Source organism: Calidris pugnax, unplaced genomic scaffold (assembly GCF_001431845.1).
Source record: "Calidris pugnax isolate Ruff unplaced genomic scaffold, ASM143184v1 scaffold806, whole genome shotgun sequence".
Lineage (NCBI taxonomy): Eukaryota > Metazoa > Chordata > Aves > Charadriiformes > Scolopacidae > Calidris > Calidris pugnax.
The window spans coordinates 947,572-970,071 of record NW_015092240.1 but is presented as its reverse complement, the minus strand read 5'-3'; the positions used below and the strand labels follow the sequence as shown (position 1 = coordinate 970,071).

Genomic DNA, 22,500 nt, shown 5'->3' with positions numbered 1-22,500 from the left:
AGGGGGTATGCTGTTGAACAGGTGCTCTTAATGTAACATTGATGAAAGGATGATGGAGGCAGGAAAGTAATAGCCCGAATAAGCAGTAAAATATCAGGTAAATGTAGAGAGGTATGTATTCTGAGATGAAGAATATTTTGCAAGTATTGAAGGAAATATAAGAGCAGGATGTAGAAGAGCATATGCAGTGAATGTTAAAGATACTGGATGTGTGCACTGCATATAAAATGATGGAAATAATAAAAGATGTGGGGTAGGGTTATTTACTAAAGATGGGCTTCTTTTACATGAAAAGGTGAAAGTGTGGAAAACAGGGCTCTCTTTTCACCAGAATCACTTTGAAAAAATTCTTCAGAGATGGAGTTGAAAGTCTGCTGTAGACACTTGATGCCAAATTTTCAACATAGATAGCCATATAAGTAATATTCTTAGATAACTGGTTGTGAGAATTGTATTATTCCATTAAAAACTATTACAAATTGAAGGCCTCTGTTATGCCTGAATGTAGTAGTCACCTAATTTGTTTGCCAAATAACTGCTTTATCACCAAGAAGAGATGCTTCTTTAGGCATTAATGAGGAGTTATAGAAAACATGCTCAAAGAAAATAAGCCTGGATTAAGTTATCAAAGCGGTTTTAGATTAAATAGCATAAGTAATAACAATAAAAAAAGGCAATATATCTTAGACCACCATTCCAAAATGGGGAATTGTGTTAAACTATGGGAACTGGTTAGTGAATTTAGATGCACTAACACCCTCTTGGGTAATATTCAGGATTGGAGTAATGAAAACGGAGCAATACTAAACAATAAAAAGTGCAATGTTCTGCACTTTTACAATAATGATAATAATTTCTGTCAGGAGATGAGGGTTTATAAGCTGAGAATAACTGATAAGGAGAGCTCTTCAATGTAGCAGACAGAGATATTTCAAGTATGAAAAGCTACAAATTAGGTCTGGATAAATACGGGCTAAAAAAGAGGCACTTTTGATAGCAAGTGTAATTACTAAAATAATTTGTCAACGATTGAGGTAGATTTTTATCACTACAATTTTTCAAATCAAGAGTAAACATTTTTCAAAATGCAAATTTTGAACTCAAACGGGTTCAGAATATGCCTGGGTGTTTTTCGGAAAGCAGCGATTCATGCCTGCTGAGAGAGGCTACTTTCCAGGTCTTTTTGCTTGTCAGGAAGTTCATTCTTGCTCTTGAATTCCAGGCACATATTTATTATTTACTATATTTATTTCCTGGGACAAGCCTGTCCTTAGCTATGTGCTTGTGTGAGGTGATGCTCAATACAAGTCAAACCTTTTAAACCAGAAGTTTGGTCTAGTAAAGAAAAGGTGTCAAAGCAGGAAATCAGAAAGTGTGAGTAGATCTCCATAGATTGGGCTTGGCACAGGTTCCCTGTGTGCTTCAGCCATGTTAAGAACTGATGAACTATCTCTTGGGGGCAGTTGCCCCTTGGTGCTGTTCTCTTTCTCTACTGAGGGTGCAATCTGTTGTATTGTAACCTTCTTACTCTAGCCTGGCTTGTATTGTCTTTCAGGGTAAGTATTTGAAGTGTGCTGTCTTTCTCCTCTTCCTTAGAAGCTTCTGTAAGTTTACAGTACTGTTTTGCACTTCACGCAGGATGTCTTAAATGGATTTCTTCCTGCTCCCAGTGTTTTCAAGGCTGATACCAAATTTTTTGAGTAAAATAAGAAATATTCACTGTAGAAACATCTCAAAACAACCTTCTCAGTTAGCTCTTTGTGAGGAGTAAATGAACAATAGTGATTACATGGATGTAAAATGAGTATCAAAACTGTATTTTACTCCAGCATTTGTCATTTATATAGACTCATATCACTTCTAGTTCAAGAATACGAGAAGAATGAATTCTTTCTTCTCATTCAGAGAAGTGCTTTGCTCTGTACCATACAGAAGGTCTTAGATAACAAAACAGCCTCTTCCAGTCTTCTTGAATTGGATCTTTTTCTCTGGATCATTTGGGTCAATTAAAATAATTTCAACTGAGGCAGATTTTCAGATTCTTTGCTGGCTCTTAATAGCTCTAATAATCTTACTCAGAGCAGTATGGAAAAGGCAAATTGAACTCTGTGGCACATTACAGGAGAGCCCTTGTGGCAGATCAAGTACTGCTCGCTGCAAGCTGGAGTTTCATAAAATTGACAGAGCCTCCATTAAAAACTGGCTTACTGACAGATCTCAAAATTTAGTTGTTAATAAGGAAATATCAGTGGTTGGGGTGTCTATAGTAGGTCTCATAGGAAAGTCTTGATAAAAAATAATGATGTTTTGAAAGATTTCAGCAATTAATTTTGTAATAAAGTTGGCAGATGACACAAAGACTGCTGGAAAGGGAGAGATTGTATCTGCAGCGTAATAATTTGCTCCTTCAGTAAAACTGGAGACACAAAAAGGACACAGGAGGTGGAGGGAAGGAAGCCTGGGGGTCATATTGCAAGGTGAGAGATTCTGGATAGTAAAGCAGTGATTTAGGGAAAAACTTAGATATTTTGTGTAGTATAAAATCTTAGATATGTATCTCTGAGCGTTGTCCTGAGACAAGTCCCCTTTTGAAAAGGAACACAGTGAGTAGAAATCTAGAAATGTTCAAGCAGCGCTGATAACACTGTTACAAAAATTTCCAGTCCTGGTGTCCGCATTTCAAGATGGATCTGGAAACAATGGAGCAGCTTTAGAAATTGAAGCCGAACAGATGATCTGTAGGTTGCATTTGCAGTATGAGGCATGAACTGTCCAGCACACTGTAGGCAAGTTTCAGAGGTGACCTTAGCCACCGTGTGTAGGTACCTGTGTCTGAAGAAGAGGTGCGAAAAATGGCTGGGGAGGGCTGAAAGTTGGAGTCAAAGACTTGAACCTCAGAATAAAACAAGATTTCCTAACACAGAGAAGAATTAAACCTTTTCTACTAATACGGGGAAAAAATAGTGGGCTCAGCATTGCTTGAGGAATGAGGCAAGATACACTTTGATCCACCTCCTTGTCTAGCAGTGGGGTTGCTGTTAGATAGATAAACAGGGTTGCAGAATTAAAGGAAGAAGATACCTATTTGTGAGGTGTGGCATATGTAAAAGATATTATACATATTTGTCTGCGCACATGGATTATAGTTGTTTGTTTTTTTTTTCCTTCTCCCTGATTTTTCAATCTGTGGATATTAGTTCTTGTGTTGCCCCTCTTCCTTTATGAGCCCAGCAGACACTGAAAACACCTGCAGCTCAGGAAGTACTTATTTTTTATTTTTTTTTCCCAGGAAAGAAATTGGTTTCCAGAGTCTGTTTAAACTTTCTGTGAAACATGCTGGGGACAAGCTGGTGATCAAGTGACTCTGTGCTCTGTGGTCGTACAGAAAATCCTTTGTGCAGCCTCAGTGGTGTGTCTTGCTGTCAGGCTCAGGGTCACACCAGTAATCGGATTTGGAACCCTCCCAAGTGAGATTGGCAGGGAAAAGGTATCGTAGGATATTTAGAAAATGGATCTTGCCTGCCATTGTGGCTGGCAATGATGCTAATGATATCCTGTTTCTTTTTGTATGTCTGTTCAAGTTTTAGATATTTGAGATTTGAAAAATCCTCTTAGTTAAGATTTTAGGTTTGCTAAAGAACACTTAAGCGATCTCTGATGGTCTGCAGTATAAAGAAATCAAATCTGATGACCTAGGGTCCCTCTCCTATGAATCAAAGTGCCTTTTTGTTTGTACCTTCCCCCTTTTCCATCTGCAGATGGACAGAAATGCTTCATTTTAACGTACCTGATTGTGAGAGAAAGATCCAGCAGAGCTTTATTATTAACCCTCTTCGTTCCAGTGGGGATTAGGACATATGTCCTCTTGTGTCCGCATTCTGGCTTTCCAGTACAAGCTAGAAGAAAATGCTTAGTAAATTAATGAAGTTAAAATGCATCCTGACCTTTTCCACTTGTACCTTTTTCCCCTATATCCAGTTAGAAAGAAAAAACAGAATTGACAGAGGTACCTGTACTTCAGATGTGACTTCTGTGGGAAGTCACTTAGACACTGTGCCTGTCTATAAGTGTACAAAGTAAGAGAGTATATTCTGTAAGAGAATATATATTTAAAACAGTTAATTTTTGTCTGCTCAGTGAGAGTGGTTTCACTATGCATTTTAAGGAAAAATAAATTTGGAGATCACATTGATATGGGGTTGTTCAACTTCAAAATGACTTTCACTTGAGGAGCTTTCAATTTGGTATTTGAAGCTGTGTATTAATCAAGCTGATGAAAGGACAAACAGCTAACAATTACACGTTAGTAATCCTTAGGTATGCTATAGTTGATTGAATTGAAGAAATCCGTGGTGAAAAGTTATTTTAATTTTGTTACACGTTTTCGGTAGGAATTGACAGAAAGCACTACATATTGATTCCTTCCAGCTGATAAATACATCTGCTTCCAGTCCTCATGGTTTGTTGTACAAGCAATTTTTTCTGATTTTTTTTTTTCCTGTTTCTGATTAAATTTTTATGTTGGAAGACAGTTTTTGGTTTGGGTTTTTTTCCCCTTCCTTTACTTTTTATATCTATGTTATATCTGTTCAGAAAGCACAGGCGCAGTCTGCATTATGAAATAAAAAATTCATGTTGATAAGTCTAACAATTTGTGTGAAACAAGAGAGCCAAATCATATATGATCCTTCACAGAATGAACAAACCAGAGATTTAATTATTCTGAATCTAATAAAAGAATATCAGATTTGTTCTTACTTTAGTAAATAGGTTAAATTACACTAACAATGTACAGAGTTAATTTAATATATAATCATTGTGGTTACTGTTTTGTTTAGTGAGAACTACGGTAATTGAAACAGATGTCTATGTTAACAGCATTGGCCCAGTTGACCCAATCAATATGGTAAGTTCTGATTATTGACAGCAAATGTTATCTGAATGATGCTATGGGTTAATAATATGAACTAATTCTAATCTCATTCAAATAAGCTTCTTTATTTCTTACAGTGTATCCTTATGCTGTTGGATATGATTGTGATTATTGCAGAAACATGTTTAGATTCTATTTGAAATTGTTGTAATTTAAAAAATATATTTCTTATTTTAAAAAAATGAGGTTACAAAGGGGACATTGTATCAGATCTTTTTTTTTTGTTTGTGTTGAACATTTTCACTGGCCCAGTATAATTTCCTGGAGCTACTCTTGAGGTTAAGAAAAATAACAACTAACCTGGCATTTGCAAATAAAACTATTTTCAGTGCAGCGTTTTTTATTATTTTTCAAATTCATAGATAGAAAAATTTGAAATTGACTCTTTTGTCCTCCTTTCTCCATGTTTTCTTTAGTCTTATGTGTCCTCTTCCGGAAAGGGGGAGAGCAAGAGATGGTGGGCACAGGTGTGTGAGTGTGTGTAGCACACATAGCTGTTTTTTTCAGAAGTTAAGCAATGAGTCTCATCTAGTTTCTGGTAAACCTATTGAGATCTGACCTATCTATTTGGTACCACCACTGAAGTAATAGCACTTATGAGGAAGTTGAGTCTGTGGCCTTTTCTTAAATCACTTAGATTTTCTGTCACTATGTGTGTTGTATGCAATGGGCATTTGGTGTAAGCACAGTAGATTATTATTAAGGATCTTGTAATTTACACGTATGTCATCATGCTTGGGTAGGGAATATTGACTTCCAGTACTGGGAAGCCAAGCAGGAAAAAATGATGATACTTAGATACTATGGGTAAAGGTGCCACAAGCAGATGAGGCAGATCGGTTGCAAAGGGTATTCATTCCAGCACAATGGTCTAACAAGCTTAGGGTTATCATTACCTGGGGCTGTGGCGGGGAAGTCCATGTCTCAGGCCAGGGCTGTATGTACAGAAATGCATGAAAGAGCAGAAGAGTGATGGGGTGGGGGAAACTTTCCCGTTTCCATGTCTAGTGTAAGTGGTGTCTTCAGTTTTGTCTGCCTTCAACTGCAGTCATTCTCTTTTGCTTCTCTCCATCCTATGCTCTTCAGAAGAAACTTATTGTGGAAGCAAAATGGATGGACAGACAGCTACCTGTAAGGAGGATATAGCAAATGGTAGAGGCTTCCTTTTGCAGTAATCAATGTGAGTCCTTCATCCTGTAGCCAGTAGGCATTGCATACACTGGAACTGAAAACGAGAAATGCTTACAGCTTCAGTTTTCCAGTTATAAAGAACCAGCACGTGGCAGGCTTTGCAGGGTAGCCCTGCTCCGTGTCCCATGCCCTCTTCTTGTCTCTGCAACCCCTGGGCAACCTGCTGCTATATACCACAGCTATCTTCTGCTTGCTCAGCCCAGAGCCTGGGAGACAACGTTGCCATGTGCCACACTTAAAGTGTGTATCAGCCACAGAACTATTTCATATCACTCGTTTAGAGGTCTCCCCGCACCTGCTAGAGCTGTCCTAGTGGTGATGCTCTTGCCATGGCGCTAATAGAAGTCAGTCATACTGGCTTTGAGTCCAAGGTAAGGATAGCACCATATTGAAAAGGCAAATTACTTCATTAGAGAGCAGGATCCTAACAGTTATAATGTACATTAACTGAACGGTTATTTCTCTAACCTCCTGACTTCTGTTAAAACAAAAAAGATAATAATGAAGCATGCCATCAAAGGGTAATAATGTAAATGCCATTAAGACATAGAACTTTAAAAACTATTATATGGTTTGTTGTTTTTTTTTAAACTACTTAGTAATTTAAATTGTAGTCTAAGGACACTATGACTTTCTTAAAAGAGCAATTGCTTTCACTGGGCTTGGACTCCAGGAATCTGGATCATAAGAGCATCTAACATGACTACAAAAATCAAATGTTTGTGAAAATAAATAAAACCATACATATATGCAAATAATTTGATTAAGGTTTCAAAAAAAAAAAGGTTTTAATCTGGGAAACAACATTCTCAGCAAAAAAATAATTACAGATTTGACCCCATAAACTCTTTTTATGTGAGCTGTTGATTTCATTAGGAAGGCAGTTTCCCTGGAGTCAGTATTGTTTGAGATTGTTAACTGCTAACCCAAAAATTGCTTCCATTTCAAGGGCTGTCCTTAGCCCTTCATTTGATCACTTGCTGTGAGAACACATATCTGTGATTCCCCATTGGATTACTCATTTGCCAGATACGTTAATTTACTCTGGCAAATGATGCCCTTTAACTATTTAGTTTGGATACAATATGGCATGATATAGAGAGCATTTTTCCTAAGAATGATGCTGAAGCACCACATCAAGGGAGTATGTTTGTCTGAAAGCTTCAGAGGACACATGTGAAACTGATTTATTTTTATAATTCAGTCTGTTTTCCTTTTGCTGTCTGATAGACTTTCACTTCCGTAAAAGGGACACTTTAAGTGTATGCATGACATTCATTAGAATTTGTTTTGAAGTCTGTTGTGTTTTGCCTTCACTATTTATCAAAGATCTACACAAAATTCTAGACAATATAGACAACCCATATTTAAGAGATATTTTTCTACAGCCTGTGATCTCTTGAGGCATCTGTAATCTGAGTAAACTTTTTTAATAAGTGTCTGGATCAGTGGAGTGTTTAAGCTTCTAATACTCATTAAGTCTAAAGATTTTTGAATCTGTCTTTTAGAGCTAACCTATGCTATGCATTGTGCAACAGTCATGTAAAATGCAGATAAGTACATTCTTATGGCCAAAGTCTTGATCTTCAATAGCTCTGCAGTGGTCTAGGGATTTCTTAGCAGAATGTAGACATGTGATGAATATTTAGAGCCTGCTTTACCTCTGTGTAGAATCTCATTCAGTTGGGCACTTAATGTAGATGTACTACGCTCTTACTATCTTTCTCTTTCCTTCCAAACTATGGCCAAGATGAAAAAAAACACTCTTTGGTGGTATAAGTAGCAGAGCCTGATGTGTTGTCCCTGTGTAGAAATGCATGTTTTTCCATGTTGACTGCGACCTCATTAGCTTCCTCTGCCCTGTATTCATCCCCCAAACCCTATATGTTCATAAATACATAATGTTTTGTGCTATTGCTGTCCCAAGGGGTCCAGGGGAGAACTGTGCCAGTGCCACAGCTTTTGTGGCTTGATAAGACCACATGAGTCTGCAGTTCAGTGGGTTGGGAGAGGCATGGCAGCCCTCCAAGGAATTTTAACCTTCCTTTAACTAAGCAAATATCTGATCTTGCAACTTCTGTTTGATCAAAACTCTCATGACAATAAAAGACTGCTACCCCAAGTGAAAGAAATTTTTAGAGAAGGAATCCAGGAGCAGTTCCTTAAGCAAGAAGCAGCATTGCATCATTGTGTCAAAAATGAAGAGCAAAGCGAAATTTTATACTTTCCCTGTCCTTAATGTCTATTTAATTGAGTTTCATAGATTAAATAGTGGAGCAATACTCAAGTAACAAAAATGGGGAAAGAGTTAGAAAGAGGCAGATGATTTCCATAGAGACGCCTAGGCATCAGGACTGATAGGCAGATTAAAATCTAGCCAAAAGAAAATGCTCCACCTGTCTGTCTATATCCGTCTCTGTGTAAGTGTACACATATATAAATATGTATGTTTGCAGAAACAAAATTACATTTTAAAATTCCTTTGCTTCTTCATGTGTTTTTAAGTTGTGATTTAATATTTTGAAACATTATGTTATCGTTACTATTTCAGTGTTTGAAAACCACATATTTTTGTCTTCCCTTGTTGTGGATGCAGATGATCTTCTCTGTTCAGCTTTTGTATTTATTAATGGAACTTGGTGTTAGAAGATCCAGACTGAAAATTGTAGGATAAATTTCTAGGACTGCACTTCACTGATGCAGTTCCATTTTTGTTGTTATTTCTCAACATTTCTGTCTCTTCTGAGGATGATTTAGCTTTTGTTGCATGATCTTTGCCAGTTACCAATTGAAGGCTACTCTGGCCACCAGCTGAAGGCCATACTTTGAAGCCTAGCACTCTTATTTTAACAAGATAGATAAACCACTGAGCAAATTAGATATTCCCTGAATACACAATGTGCTGCTTTGGTGCACGGACTGCATGGCCCAGACACTGTTAGGATACAATTTTTCCTGCCATATTGTACCATTTATGACTTTGTGTAGAATGTGCTGATGGTGAATTTTAAGTATCCTTTAGCTTCTAAATTCTGTTTCATTCTCAAGTTGCAGTAACTAGCAGCAGGCTTTTTAAATTTTTTTAAGGTATTCAAGTGTCAACATGATCAGTGTCCTAATACAGATTCCTCAATGTTACTGTATCTGTGGAGGATGCTTTGTGGTCAGGTGTGTCACTGCACTTATTCTACTAGTCACTAAGTTTGTATTGAAGGTTTTGTACTCTTACTTTACAGTGCCAGGTAATTTACATTAAGCATACTAGAATATGAGTAATCATGACCCAAAGATACATTATCTGAAAGCTACCCTGAAATCCAGTACTCAAAGATGTACGCTGTTTGTGTGCATTACTTTGTAAACCAGTGACTCTTTAACTCTTTTTTTTGAATAATATTAAATGTTTTGTTACTGAATACATAGTAATTAGCATAAAGGAAAGAGGAGTCTTAGAGACAGAAATAGATGCTGGAATTAAGAAGGTGCTGAAACATACTGAAGCATGTATTTTTAGTTTATGTGTGAACCAAGTCATGTTGACTTAGGGATTTAACAAACAATATAGGAAAAAAAATCCAAAGAAAGAAGTGTATAAAAGGAAAAAATATGAACACTCCCCCTCTCTCTCCCTGTCTGTCTGTTACAGACACCTGTGTCTAAGTGAACTTAGTTCCATACCAGAAACATAAACATAATACATTACAGTGTTATCCAAACGCTGCAGTGTATAGTAATATTTCAGGACGGGGTGAACACTGCTTGATAGGGCTTGCAGTGGTTTCTGAACTGCATTTGAAGTTTTTTCTGGAGGTTGGGATTGCTTTCATGTTAGAAGATGACCGTTTTAAGGAGTGCCATTGTCTCTGTGAGCAGAGTGAGAGGAAGAGTGTGAAGAATGTACTCCTGCCCAGGTTTCATACGGTTGTGTGTGTTCAGTGTGCAAGCACTGCAAATTTTCAGAGAGTCAAGTGCATGTATTTTATGCAAACTGGTTCAATTCTCTTCAAAATGGTGGGAATATTTGTTCGTAAATCAGCACAAAAGTACCAGCAAGTCTATGAATATTACCTGGTTTTTATTGTACAGCATCTCCTTTGGAGTAAGCTAGAATAATAATTATTTTCCCAATTTGCTCTTTTATTTTGATTAGGAAAGATAGATTCCAATAATTTTAGTGCCTGTCAGCACTGCAAGTGATCAGAGTTAATTGACTGTTACTCAGGTGAATGTTAGAGATTGATGGACATAGAGTTCATTTACAGCAGCTGAGTAAATATTCCTTCAGCAGGCTTGAGCATTGTTTTTGCGGTTTTATGAAATATATTTTAAGTGTCAAAAACCATATGGCTGTTAGTATTTCTTATTTTACCAGCTCTAGGAACTTGAGTAATACTTCACAAATACAATTTCATGAATGCTTTCTGTTTTATTCTGAAAAAAAAATTAGCTTAAATTGATTAGTCTGGCTCTTGCAGGCAGCTAGTTTGCCTAGTGCTATTGCAAGGTAGCTCTAAGCCTGCCCTGTTTGATTTCAGGGGAATTGGCCAAGTACAGGCAACATTCTCCTCATACTGGCTCAGAACAGCAGTCCCTGTGTCACTCCCAATTTCTATGATCATTTTGAAGGGAATGGTGAGGGATGAGGGAAAAGCTAGCCTTTGTATGACAGAAAAAATGTCATGGTAGCTTTCTGGAATCAAACCAGAGTGCAGGCATCTTTTCAGCCCCCACTTTTAACAGCATTCGTACTTGTCCTAGTCTCAGCTGCACTTTAGTGGTTGTCCCTTAATAGATATGAAGTCAGGACAGGTGGTTAAGGTTCTAAACTGGCCACCATAAAAATCTACATTCTTTGCCGTAAAATGTGCCCAAATTTGTGTGTGCCATTTAGCAATGCTATAACCTAAGGCTGCAGTCTTTTTGTGTTGTGGTTCACTCTTAAATTTTGTGGTAGACTAGTGCACGCTTTAGGATATGCTGTTTTTGGATAGTACTATTGTATCACTTAAACCACAGTTGGCTTTGATTTCATATAAATAATGAAAAAAAAAAAATTACTTTTATTCCCCTGACATCAGTAGCGTGTGCCAGCGTGTACTGGTTGGAAATCCAGTTTATATATCATTTCAGATTCTTAGCTTCCACAGCCAGAGCAATAACCAAACTGCCTTTGAATTACCTGAGATTTCAGATGTTAGCATTCTGTACTTGCATAAGGCTAATTTGTTAAAGAGATAGCAGAAATCCTGAGCTGTGAATATGGTTGGGGCTAGAAAACAATTCTGAAAAGTGTCTTTCTATCTGTGGTCAGTCTGTCAGTGTGCTGTGAGCAAGTATCTTATTTTCTTGTGTTCCCAGTACTTTATTTATGTGTTGATATGAACGTACTTCTTAAAGCTCCTCCTTTGGTGCTTCAGTGCAGGATGTCTTTCATGGTCACCTTCTCTTCTCCTGCATTCAACTACTTCTTGGTAGTTTAATGCAAAAACTCAGCAACTGCTATTGTCTGTATCTCCTTTTGTTCAGTCCAAAATATTGCCTTGTGTCCCTCACATCTGTTCACAATGTTTAGTTAGCTCAATGTAGATAAATCATATGTCTAAATCTTCCCACTTTTTGCCCCTTCCATTCTGTCAGTTGCTGTGGGTAATCATTACTCTGTATGGCATTCAGGACTGAAATCTCAAAGTTTTCTATGATTTGATGGATCTTACTACCAGGAGTAGGGTCTCAGTAGGAGTCATGCAAATTCTGTTTGCAAAGCAACCTTGAGGGGGTTTATTTTTATTTATTTTTTAATCTTTCACATGGGATGTCTTGTCCAGACTCCGGTTGTTATGATAATATGTTTTTGTAACCTCTCCAGTTACAGTCTTGCTCCATTCCTACCATCTAGAGATGTCTTACAGAGAGAATTTTCCATTGTTTCTACTGTGTCATTTCTTGCTCAGGTTCTTCCTCTCTCTCGTCTTTCCCTGCACCTCACACATAAACAGTTTACTTTCAAGGCACTTCAAAGCTTATCCCCAGCCATTTTTAGTTGGTTTTTTTCCCCCAAGAGGCCATTTCCTATCACTTGCTTCTGCTCCTATCCTTTCAACTTTTCATACCACTTTCTCCCAAGCTACTTTATGCTTGAAAGAAACTTTCTGTAAATGCCTGCAAAGCTGCTGCATTGTTTCTCATCATGTTCCTTTTCTTTTTTTTTTTTTTTTTCCCCCCTCCTTTCTGCGGAGGCTGCAAAATATCACAAACTATTAAGCTTTTGTTGTGCTAAAATCCCTACCTGTACTTCTCACTGGTATAGGGTTCTCTGTTTCTTATGTCCTCATTGTCTTTCCAAATCTTGTCTTTTATGTTAAATTCAAACCATAAGCTTCTTGGAGAGGGCATGTATCTCGTATAACAGTATCGAGCATCTGCACAATTCAGTTGTGATCTGAGATGATCGAAACCAAGAGTAATAATATAAGTACACATAGCACTTCACTGAGAAGGTAAAGGTAGTGACTTGTGCTAAAGCTAACCTTAAGGGTGCTTTACTCCCGCTTTCCCCCCCGAAACTGCACAGACTGCTTGAGTGCTCTGTCGTACAGTTTGTTGTTATTTCCGATGCCTTAATATCCTCTCCAGATAGTCTCTGTCTGCATCTGCTGTGGTTGTCTCCCTTGTGTCTGCAGCTGAGACAAGCTACATTTAGTTCTTTGTCTTGTACCTCTTATCTCTGCGTCAAATAGATGATAAACAATTTGAAGAGCATTACACACCTGTTCTTTGTTATTAATTCCTAATCTGTCTGTCTATATGGAAATTTGTGATGCTGCATTCCAGGTGTGGGAATGATTTTGCTGGCCTAGATTTGAGCTGGGTTTCGGGAAGAAAGGCAGGGGATGTGCTTTGATTGTTACAAGAAATGGCTTATAGCAGCTTGTTGCAATAGAAAGGGTCCTTGGCGATAGCTCCTGCCATACAGGTTATCATTGCCGCCTTTGCTGCTGTGCTCTGGAGGAAAGCTGCTGTTATTCCCTGGCTTTATGAAGCAGGGGAATGGTCTGGATGCCCTGCCCTGCACCAGCACCTCCAGATGTTTGCCAAGGAAGCAGACTCACTCCTGGAGAGTGTTGCCCTATTCCCTTGTTAGCAAGGGTGACAGCACTGACAGAATAATAGCTATTAAGAAATGCAGTGTGCTTTTGTTGGTAAGTGAATGTAACTTCCCTGCTTCTTAGTCTTGGCCTTCAAAGCTGGAGAGGGACTTTTTACAAGGCTAAGGATAAGTGGATAAGGGCTAATGGCTTCAAACTGGAAGAGGGTAGATTTAGATTAGCTATCAGGAACAAATTCTTTACTGTGAGAGTGGTGAGACACTGGCACAGGTTGCCCAGAGAAGTTGTGGATGCCCCATCCCTGGAGGTGTTCAAGACCAGGTTGGATGGGGCTTAGAGCAACCTGGTCTGGTGGGAGGTGTCCTTGCCCGTGGCAGGGGGGTTGAAACTTGATGATCTTTAAGGTTCCTTCCAACCCAAACGATTCTATGATTCTATGATTCGTTGTTTTTGTTCTGTTGCTGTATGATTTTAAATTTCATCAAGTCTCGTAAATTCTGGGTGGTTATTTTGACCACCATGGAGAATTCACATCTAAACCACTTTTTGTTGGACTATGTTGGAGTTTGTCTTTCACTGGCACACCATAAGTGCTGCATGAGATTTCACCTTTTTGAATAATGGTAGTATCTCTATTTAGAGGGTTATCCATGCAAAGGGTTGTGCCCTGGGGACCAGTAAATAAGTAAAGGCATTTTTAAGGCAGTTCTTGACAGTTGTCCATGCTCTTATGTCTTTAGTGTAGCAGATGATTGATGTTTGGAGTTTCATGACTGCCTCATCAAACAGAAAGCTAAACTAATAGGAGTGCTGTATTTCATGTAGGATCATGTATCTAACAGGAGGTGCGGGGTAGAACCCAAACACAGATAAGTCTTGTTGCCATCAGTGTTGAGATTTCAAAGTGTGACAGGAAAACCATGGAAATAAAAGAGCAAACAGTAACTGTGCAATTAATCTTGCTTTAAAAGCAGTTGCACCATACTGAAAGGTGAAGCATTGTGTTTGAGACTTTATTTATAAAAGGCAACTGTAGAAAACTATGTATGCTTGAGTAATGTGCAGCTTTGTCACTGAAGTTGTTTATAGGACCCATTTTAACTGCTTGATTACCTCTAGTTACAGGAAGGTAAATGTAGCTGCAGAATTTAGAAAGTGCAGTTAATGGAGTTGATAAATCACTATTGACAACCTTGAAGCTGAACCCTTGGTCCATACCAGTATCCACTCATCCACTTTTTAATATATATGCATGTATTTATGGCTTATTTTTTTTGTTCTGAGTTTTCTTCTCTGGTTCTTTCTGTAGTTTAGTAGTTTTTTATGAGTGGCAGTGGCTGGAATGTTCAAGCTGCAAATGAAAAGCAAACTAAAACCTTTTTGCATCATTTTCGGTGCGGTAATTTATATAGATCTACTTCCTCTCCTTATGTGCTCTTCAAATGCCCAAAGTCTAAGCTGATCAAATAAAAGCAGAGATTTGCTGAAGTGCTTTAGTTACTTTCCTAGCTAATCTTTTGACTATTGGCAAGATTTTAATTACAGTTTCTAATCTACAAAGCATTGAAATAAATCTTGCCTTTTATTCGTATTGTTGTTTACATCTGTCACTTTGCATGTTCAAAATAAGGACTGGATAAGCACAGATGCCAAATTATGATGTGAAGACAGAAATTTTTCTGTATATGTAGGTCTTGCTGTACTCCCTCACCTTCTGTAGATGTGATTTGCCATGCTTCCACTTACCCCATGCATATGTTCTCATAACATCTTCCAGTGTAATTATCTGTTCAATTATAACAATCCGACTGGTTAAAAGACTCTGGGAGCAGATGCTGTGCACTTCTGTTCAGTGTGTTTCCTGCAGCCCCCACCTCTTCCACAGCTGCAGTACCATTAATGTAATATTACGGATACATGTCAGAATCATTGTGATTTGTTGGATCTTTTAGATGTCACCCTAAAGTCACTAGGTTTAGATTGCTCTCATGAGCAAACTAGAATGGTTTACCAAAACAAGAAATTTTACTTTTGCTTCAGTCCCAGCCATGAAAGCACTGAAACCATTGCTGGTCCTGAAACAACTCAAAAATCTTTCTAAAGGGCTTTTAAAGTAACCCAACAGGGAGAGCAGCTACATTTTAGATGTTTTGTTAGGACTAGTTATAAATGAAAGATAGGTTAAGTGTTTTAATAAATTACTTAATAGCTCCTTATTGAGCTCCAGAGATATTTGGGTGAGGGAAAATATAAAGGTTACAAGTGTTTATTAACAGCACACTGGCAAGATGAAGATAAATTGGCTAATAGAGATGCTTTATTTGGTGCTTAACTCTTAGGAAAGCATGTGGTCACCAGTTTTGTCTATGACTTCCTTTGTTGTTTAAACCTCATAATCAGCTAACCAGACAGAATCTTTGATATAAAATCACATCTCTTAATGTCAAAACGTATAGGTTGGTAGAGTGTATTATTTAGTTTTCCCTTCATCATTTTTTTCTGAAGAATTCCCCACCTACCTCACATAAAGTTCCAGTTTAGGGAAAGCTGGATAGAATGAAGAAACACAGGGGGAATAACTTCAACTTATTCAGTTATCTGAGCGTCAAGATATGTCACATTTGGTAATTGAACTGGGTTCAGAGGCTCCTTATGAAACAGATTTCTGAATTACCTTTTTGCACTCCAGAAAACTCGAGGTGACCTTCAGGCGAAATTTTCAACATGGGGGGAAAAGCTGGGGTGGGTTTCTGAGCAAAGATGAAATGACAGGAGTATGTTTTTATTCATTGTTCTCTGAAATTCACTGGTAATGAACTGTATGGCAGGCCTGTAGTTCACTGACCTGATTTTTTAGTTCTGAGTTCGATTTTGGGAATTTTCATTCCTTTTGTGTCTGGCCTCAGAAAACTAGGCCACTTTTTTCCTGTTCTTAAACAAAAATTGTTGCAGTTAACATAATCCAGCCAACAATTTAGCTACCCATTGCTTGACTTCTCCACACTTTTTACTGTGGAATATCAAATCAGTTGTGAGTCTGCCAGGCAAAATATCCAAGACAAATGTGGGGTTTTTTCTGCTTTGTGAGATTTTTTTCATCCTTATTGATATATTATGTTGAAATTTGTGTGATGTGGTTTGCACTGAGAAACAATGGTGTAGGATGGTATCTGCCTCCCTTTCTTTCACAGCTTTCCAATAAAAAAAGCAATCCACTGGCCCATTTTCACGTCTGACCGTAATTGAACTGTGCATGACAATGAAACTGATGTTGAGGATTCCATTTATTCCCATACAATAGTTGTTAATGCTTTATTTGAAGTAATTGCTTTTATTTATTAAATGATTTTCTCTCAGACTACACCTGCTTGTCAATATTCACAGTTTGTTCACTGCCTGGCCCTTTAATGGTAATCTCTGATTAGTTGCTGTGTTCCCAGCCTTTGGAGTTTGTTATGATCTTTTAAAGAGGAAAGAGATGGAGGAGGATTGCAGTTATCTGTAAATAATTAGGCAGGTGGGCTCTTTATGCCAGCTGTGCAAAAAAAGAGTTCAGTGCTCTAATCAAATGCCAAATATGAGCTAATGTGTGCCATGGTTATTGAACCCTGTGAGGCTAAATATGAATAAGCATCCATTTTGCTATCGCTGTGACTAACGCAGCCATGGATTGATTCCATTTTATTCTGCATGGCTATTTTATCATTAGTTTCATTTGAAAGAAAGAGCAGTAAACGAATTTTTATGGTTACACGACAACAGTGGCGTGGAATGGTGAGTTTTATGAAAGGCTAATAAAAGTACTGATAAGAGTGTTAATTTTAACTTTTTGTAAAAAAACAAGGAAAACAAAGTAGAAACTCAGAAAGATTTGTGGCACGAAAAGAATATTGTATAAATCTGACTGCTGTTGTGCTTGCTCATATGGTGCCTAAACAAAGATAGGGCTTTTATTCATCTTGTTTGGAAACAAATACTCCCAGAAAAGACAGTATAGTGATTTTTGTACCTCATTTTCAACGAATTTCAGGGATCCTTCTTTAAGGAAATAGGAAATATTTTTCAGGAGGTGGAAATTTAAGGGAATTGAGTGTGTGAATCCATAAAATCTGAAAACTTCAGGCTCATTTCAAAACTATTTCAGAAAGAATCCAATTTTCTTGATAATCCCCCTAGCAGTTTTCCTTTCAGGTTATTGCTCTCAAGGTCTACAGTGCCACAGCTGCATGCTCTTAGTTGTCTGATCATCCTATACGTTTACCTATGCTTGGTGACCACTTGGGATCTCTTTGGACCTATGCCACTCGGCCTCCTCCTATACATTTGACTCCCATTTTCACGTCTTGCACCTCTAAAATGGGAGTACATGTATGTGCTTGGACATTATGTTGAAGTTCATCTGAGTGAAAGACAGTATAGGTATAATGGGTTGAAAATGTGATCCCATGTGAGATGAGTTGCGTGAAGAATATATGCAGCTTCAGGGTGTATTATGGACCCTCAAAGTCAGAGGGTTCTTAGGGAGGCATAGGAAAATAGACATGCTGAAGAAGTAGGTAGCAACGTCCACCAAGGCAGATGTCAGAAATGGAACAAATGTTATTGGGAGAAATCAGAGAGAACTGACTCTGGATTCCCTGCTGAAGAGGAGGATGAACTGCTGCTGCCACCCACCATAAGGCTGCAAGTCCACATTTTTCAGGTGGGATGAATAGCAGGATTATGCTGACCCCTGAGGGAGAAGGAGATGTCTGGGTGCTGAAGTGTCAGTTTACAAATGGAGGACTACCCTCTACAGGTATGTGATGAGAGGCTAGCAAATGGATCTCTTGTTATATATTCAGCAAGGAAACAAGTAGTTACTAATTTTATGATATTAAACATACATTCATATGATATGAACATATATTTGTGTGATATGTATTGGATTCTTTTTGAACAGTGATAAACATACCATGAAGAATTTTAACAAAGTTTCTTTTTTTTTTCTTTTTTTTTTTTTTTCTTTTTTTTTTTTTTTCTTTTTTTTTTTTTTTCTTTTTTTTTTTTTTTCAAAAAGTTCTTTAAACAACACCTGTAATACATGAGTATGATAAAAACATTTAATACTGAAAGGTATTTGGTTGTTCCTTTGCTTTATGTTTTCAAAATAATCTGTGAGCTCCTCTTTCTTTTTTATCTTAATTTGTTAGGGTGGTTGGTATTCTATGAAAACCTGAGTTTTCTTGCTTTGGGTGGATTTGACTGTAGTGACACTTTGATACATTTCTTTTTCTCAGACAATGTAGTGTTACTGCGAAGTGGCTGCTTAAAGTAGCACCTACAAACTCAGACAGTCTGCTCTTTTCATATGTTTGGTCGTGTCTGTTGATTTCCCTCACTGACTTTTTTTTTTTCCCCCTCCTATTTGTACTGTAAAGGCAACACGTAAATCTTTGTTCATTCTGTTCCATTTAAGCCCTTAAAACACTTTTCTGGTGCACTGCCTCAGGCTTTCATTTACACTAGAGTGAGGCAAGCTTCCTTTCCAGTTATAATCAATACATAGATGAGCACAGAAAACTGAATTTTAAGGTTAAACAGGCCCTGGATTTTCATAGGTGTCTTGAATTTTGTTTACAGAAATAAAATAATCAAGGGCTTGTTTTGACCTGCAGAATCTTCCTCTGATGGCAGTGCCCCTCAAGGAATAAGGAGAGATTTGGAGCAAAGTAATCTCTAAAATGCTTTTTTGATTAGTCCTTTTGTTCCCTCTGTCCCTCCGGTGTTTACCTCATACACTAGTTATTTGACTTTTGAATTATAGACCTTTGAGAGTGACTGAGTTACCACAGTCCAGGTGCTAATTTATCAGCCATACATCACAGAGCAAGGGCAAGCCTCCCTCTTACATATCTATTTCCTGAACCTGTTCTTCTCCCACCTGGAGAGGTGGGAAAATTGAGAGAGATTTAAGTAGTCTTGGAAAATCTGCCTTGGCACTTCTCAAGGATGAGATGCCAGATTTCACAAACTTTCCTGGAAGATGGGTGGTATCTGTTGCAGAAATGAGTGTGGAGTCTGTGATTCGCACAGTTGGCTGCCGTGATTATCTAAAAGTAAAGTGAACAAACCCCCCCCACTGCAACCAGCAATGCCTTCCACTTTTATTTTATTTAAAAAACAGAATTTACTCTGTGCACTGTGCATTTTTATTGACCAAGGAAACTAGTAGTGAGCCCTTTGGCTCAAGCAACAGTTTGAACCACTGTCCCCTCTCTTCCCCAAGACTGAGAGCTGAACAGCCAACACCAAGTGCCTAAGTCTGGTCCCCAGCTCTTTTACCCTGCAGAGGAGCTCATCGGAGCCCTCTTGGGGGACTGCAAGAAAGATGACATATGCCATCAAGTAGAGATACTGTTGCCTTTAAGGTCAGAGCCATAGTCTGGAGCTGTGACAGATACAACAGAGAAGAGGCTGCTGCTTTGCTTCTCTCTCTGGAAAGCAGCAACAACTGGCTGGATTCCTTCAAAACCAGTATTTCATTACATCTGTAATGTTTATCTCCCTCAAGTTTCACTGTGTCAAGAGTTGTCTCATTAAAAGGCTGTGGGTTTTCCTTTTATTTATTTATTTTATTTTTTTTACCTTTATTTTCTGGCCATAAGTCTACTGAGGAATTTTACTTTCTACCACAAATGGAACTTTCTTGAGGCTTTGATAAGTAAAGTGGAATTGCTTTAGGGGAAGTTTCCTCCCTGATGATGATCACGTATACTACTACGTGTACGTAGGTAGATATATGAGGCAGATGGTAACAGACAGTTCTGCAAACTGCGATGTTTACTTCCCGCACATTCATGAATTTTTCAAAATTTGAAATTTCTTGAAGGATCTTAAATTGCATGTTGTAAAGTTTGGGGAAAAATATTTAAAGTTTATTTGATTTGCTTCTTCAGAGATGTAGGCTCTTTGTCTTAAAAAACATAGTTTATCCCTGAAGGGTTACGGTTGTCCTTAAATTTCTGTCTAGTGCCACCACACGTGGTGGCACCGTGTGGGGACCTCCAAGATCCCATCGTGTCTCCTCTTCCTTAACTAATCAATACGTGCCAGGGGAGAGGAGGTAGCAACAGAAGGCTGTGTGTGTCTTTCATCAGCCTATAATTTCTCTGTTTGGGTTTACAAGCTGCTGTGTGCTATGCGAATGGTGACACAAAAAAGAATAGAGGAGTGGCCTCAGATTTATATATGAATTGAAAATTGTTGGCTTGCAGATTTCAGTAAACATATAAATAGATATTTTTGTTTCTCTGTTTTTAGGAATACACTATAGATATAATTTTTGCCCAGACTTGGTATGACAGTCGTCTAAAATTTAACAGCTCAATGAAGGTGCTTATGCTTAATAGCAATATGGTTGGAAAAATTTGGATCCCAGACACTTTCTTCCGGAACTCAAGGAAATCTGATGCTCACTGGATTACAACTCCAAATCGTTTGCTTCGAATCTGGAGCGATGGAAGAGTATTATACACCCTAAGGTGGGTTTTTATTAGAAAAAAATAAAATTGTTATGACCAGGAATATAAAAATAATGAATATGTATCAAATCCTTGGCAACTCTTTTGTTGTGGAACACAAGAATTTGCAAGGGGTTCACTAAAGGAGATAAAAAGATTATTTTATCATGAAAAATGTGAAGTTAATAGTATTGAAATATATTGCCTGTACAATTGAGAAAAGACAATTGAAAAGGATAGCAAATTGTAACCATTTAGGTACAGGCAAGATTAAAAAAATAAGATGTTATATAGCATATAGTACCATGGTGGTCTGTCACTAATGTATTGCAGACTTTCTGTTCTAAATATGTCAGTATCTAATATCCACCAAATTATATTCTGTAAATAAAATATTAAATGCTTCAGATAATAAGAATCATAAGAAGCTTGATTAAAGCTAAGGCCCCAGTCCTGCGTTACTTTTTAACATGTTTACCCTTGCAAGCTATTGAAATCAACAAATCTGTTCATCCAAATTATGCATAAGCAAACATGTTGGTGATAATTCTTCTTGGCAAATGGGGGATGCTTGGGCTGTTTTTAAGCTTTCCATCTAGGCTATCCATACTGATCTTTGAGTCACTTTTTAAAAAGTTCTTGGAAGGCTGTCATCTACAGAAAGTATTTTAGTGTAATCTCTCAGTTATATTTTTAAATGTGGCTAAAAAATCGTGCAATAAATAATGAGCTGATCAAGAAGCAGCCTATGCAGAGGATGCCATAAATCTGATTCTGCTGTTAAGAGTTTAAAATAACAAACAAAAAGTAGCACCTTTTAATTGCTTTCTTTTCAGTCATTTATGCTGTTTTCATATGCAGGCTAGTTGTGTTGTATGAACAATTTATAAAAGTATTCTGCATCAGAAATAAGAAGAATTAGAATGTTTCAAAAGGATTCTCTTCACTCAATTTTTTCTTAGTACGCTTCATCTGAGAGCATAAAAATATCTCTGAAGAGCACTTTTTAAAAAATTTATTATGCTGGTGTTTATAGAAGTCTCTAAAAAGCCTCTTCTGTTGTCATGCTAATATTTTTTTTTCTTTTTGTAGCTAACAATTCTACTTGGACTTTACCATTCCAGTGTCCATTGAGTTTCAATGTACAATTTGCTTTAAACAGGCTCTAAGAGAGAGAAACAGATAAATGCAACAAAAAAACCCACCTGGGCTCTCCCAGAGCAATAAATTAGAATTACTGTGCTAGAGTATGAGCTATGAAGTGCAATGAGCTAGTAATAGAACAGAACAGCAGAACAGATATTCCCCAGCACTGTAACATGCAAACATCTGTGTAGGTAAGGATAAGGCCTGAATTTGGCCTAAGATGGAATAACATTGAGATGTTCATATGTTGATTATTGAAGGAACAATAATAGGATCTGACAGTGTTCCAGGTTCGCGGGCTCCCCTGTACCACCACTCTTTCCCCCTCGGTAATTCAGGAGCAGATGTAGTAATTCTGTTAGTCAGGTTTACTGAGTCTCCTCTGAGGGTAGTCCTTGGTCTGTCCATTGCACCCACCAGTGAATCCAGATCTAGTTGTGTTGCTTCCAATGAAAGTTTGGTTTTGTTTTCTTTTTCTTTAAGCATTTGACTATCCAAAGGTTGAATATGGAAAACAGAGGCAATAAAATGCATATACCATAGTTGGCAAACTTGAAAACCGTCTTCAGAGGGATTTTAGTGTTTTACTCGGAAATGTGTGTGGAGTGTTTTCTTCCCCCCC

General features: G+C 37.8%; 1 protein-coding gene across 1 annotated transcript in view; it reads left to right on the top strand.

Annotated features, from left to right (window-relative positions):
- The window catches only part of GABRG1 (gamma-aminobutyric acid (GABA) A receptor, gamma 1), a 55,578-nt gene that overhangs the window by 20,504 nt on the left and 12,574 nt on the right, over positions 1 to 22,500 (top strand). The window contains exons 3-4 of the mRNA XM_014962312.1: positions 4,839 to 4,906; positions 20,533 to 20,753. Of these exons, the coding sequence (XP_014817798.1) occupies positions 4,839 to 4,906; positions 20,533 to 20,753 (289 nt within the window). The remainder of the gene's footprint in view (positions 1 to 4,838; positions 4,907 to 20,532; positions 20,754 to 22,500) is intronic.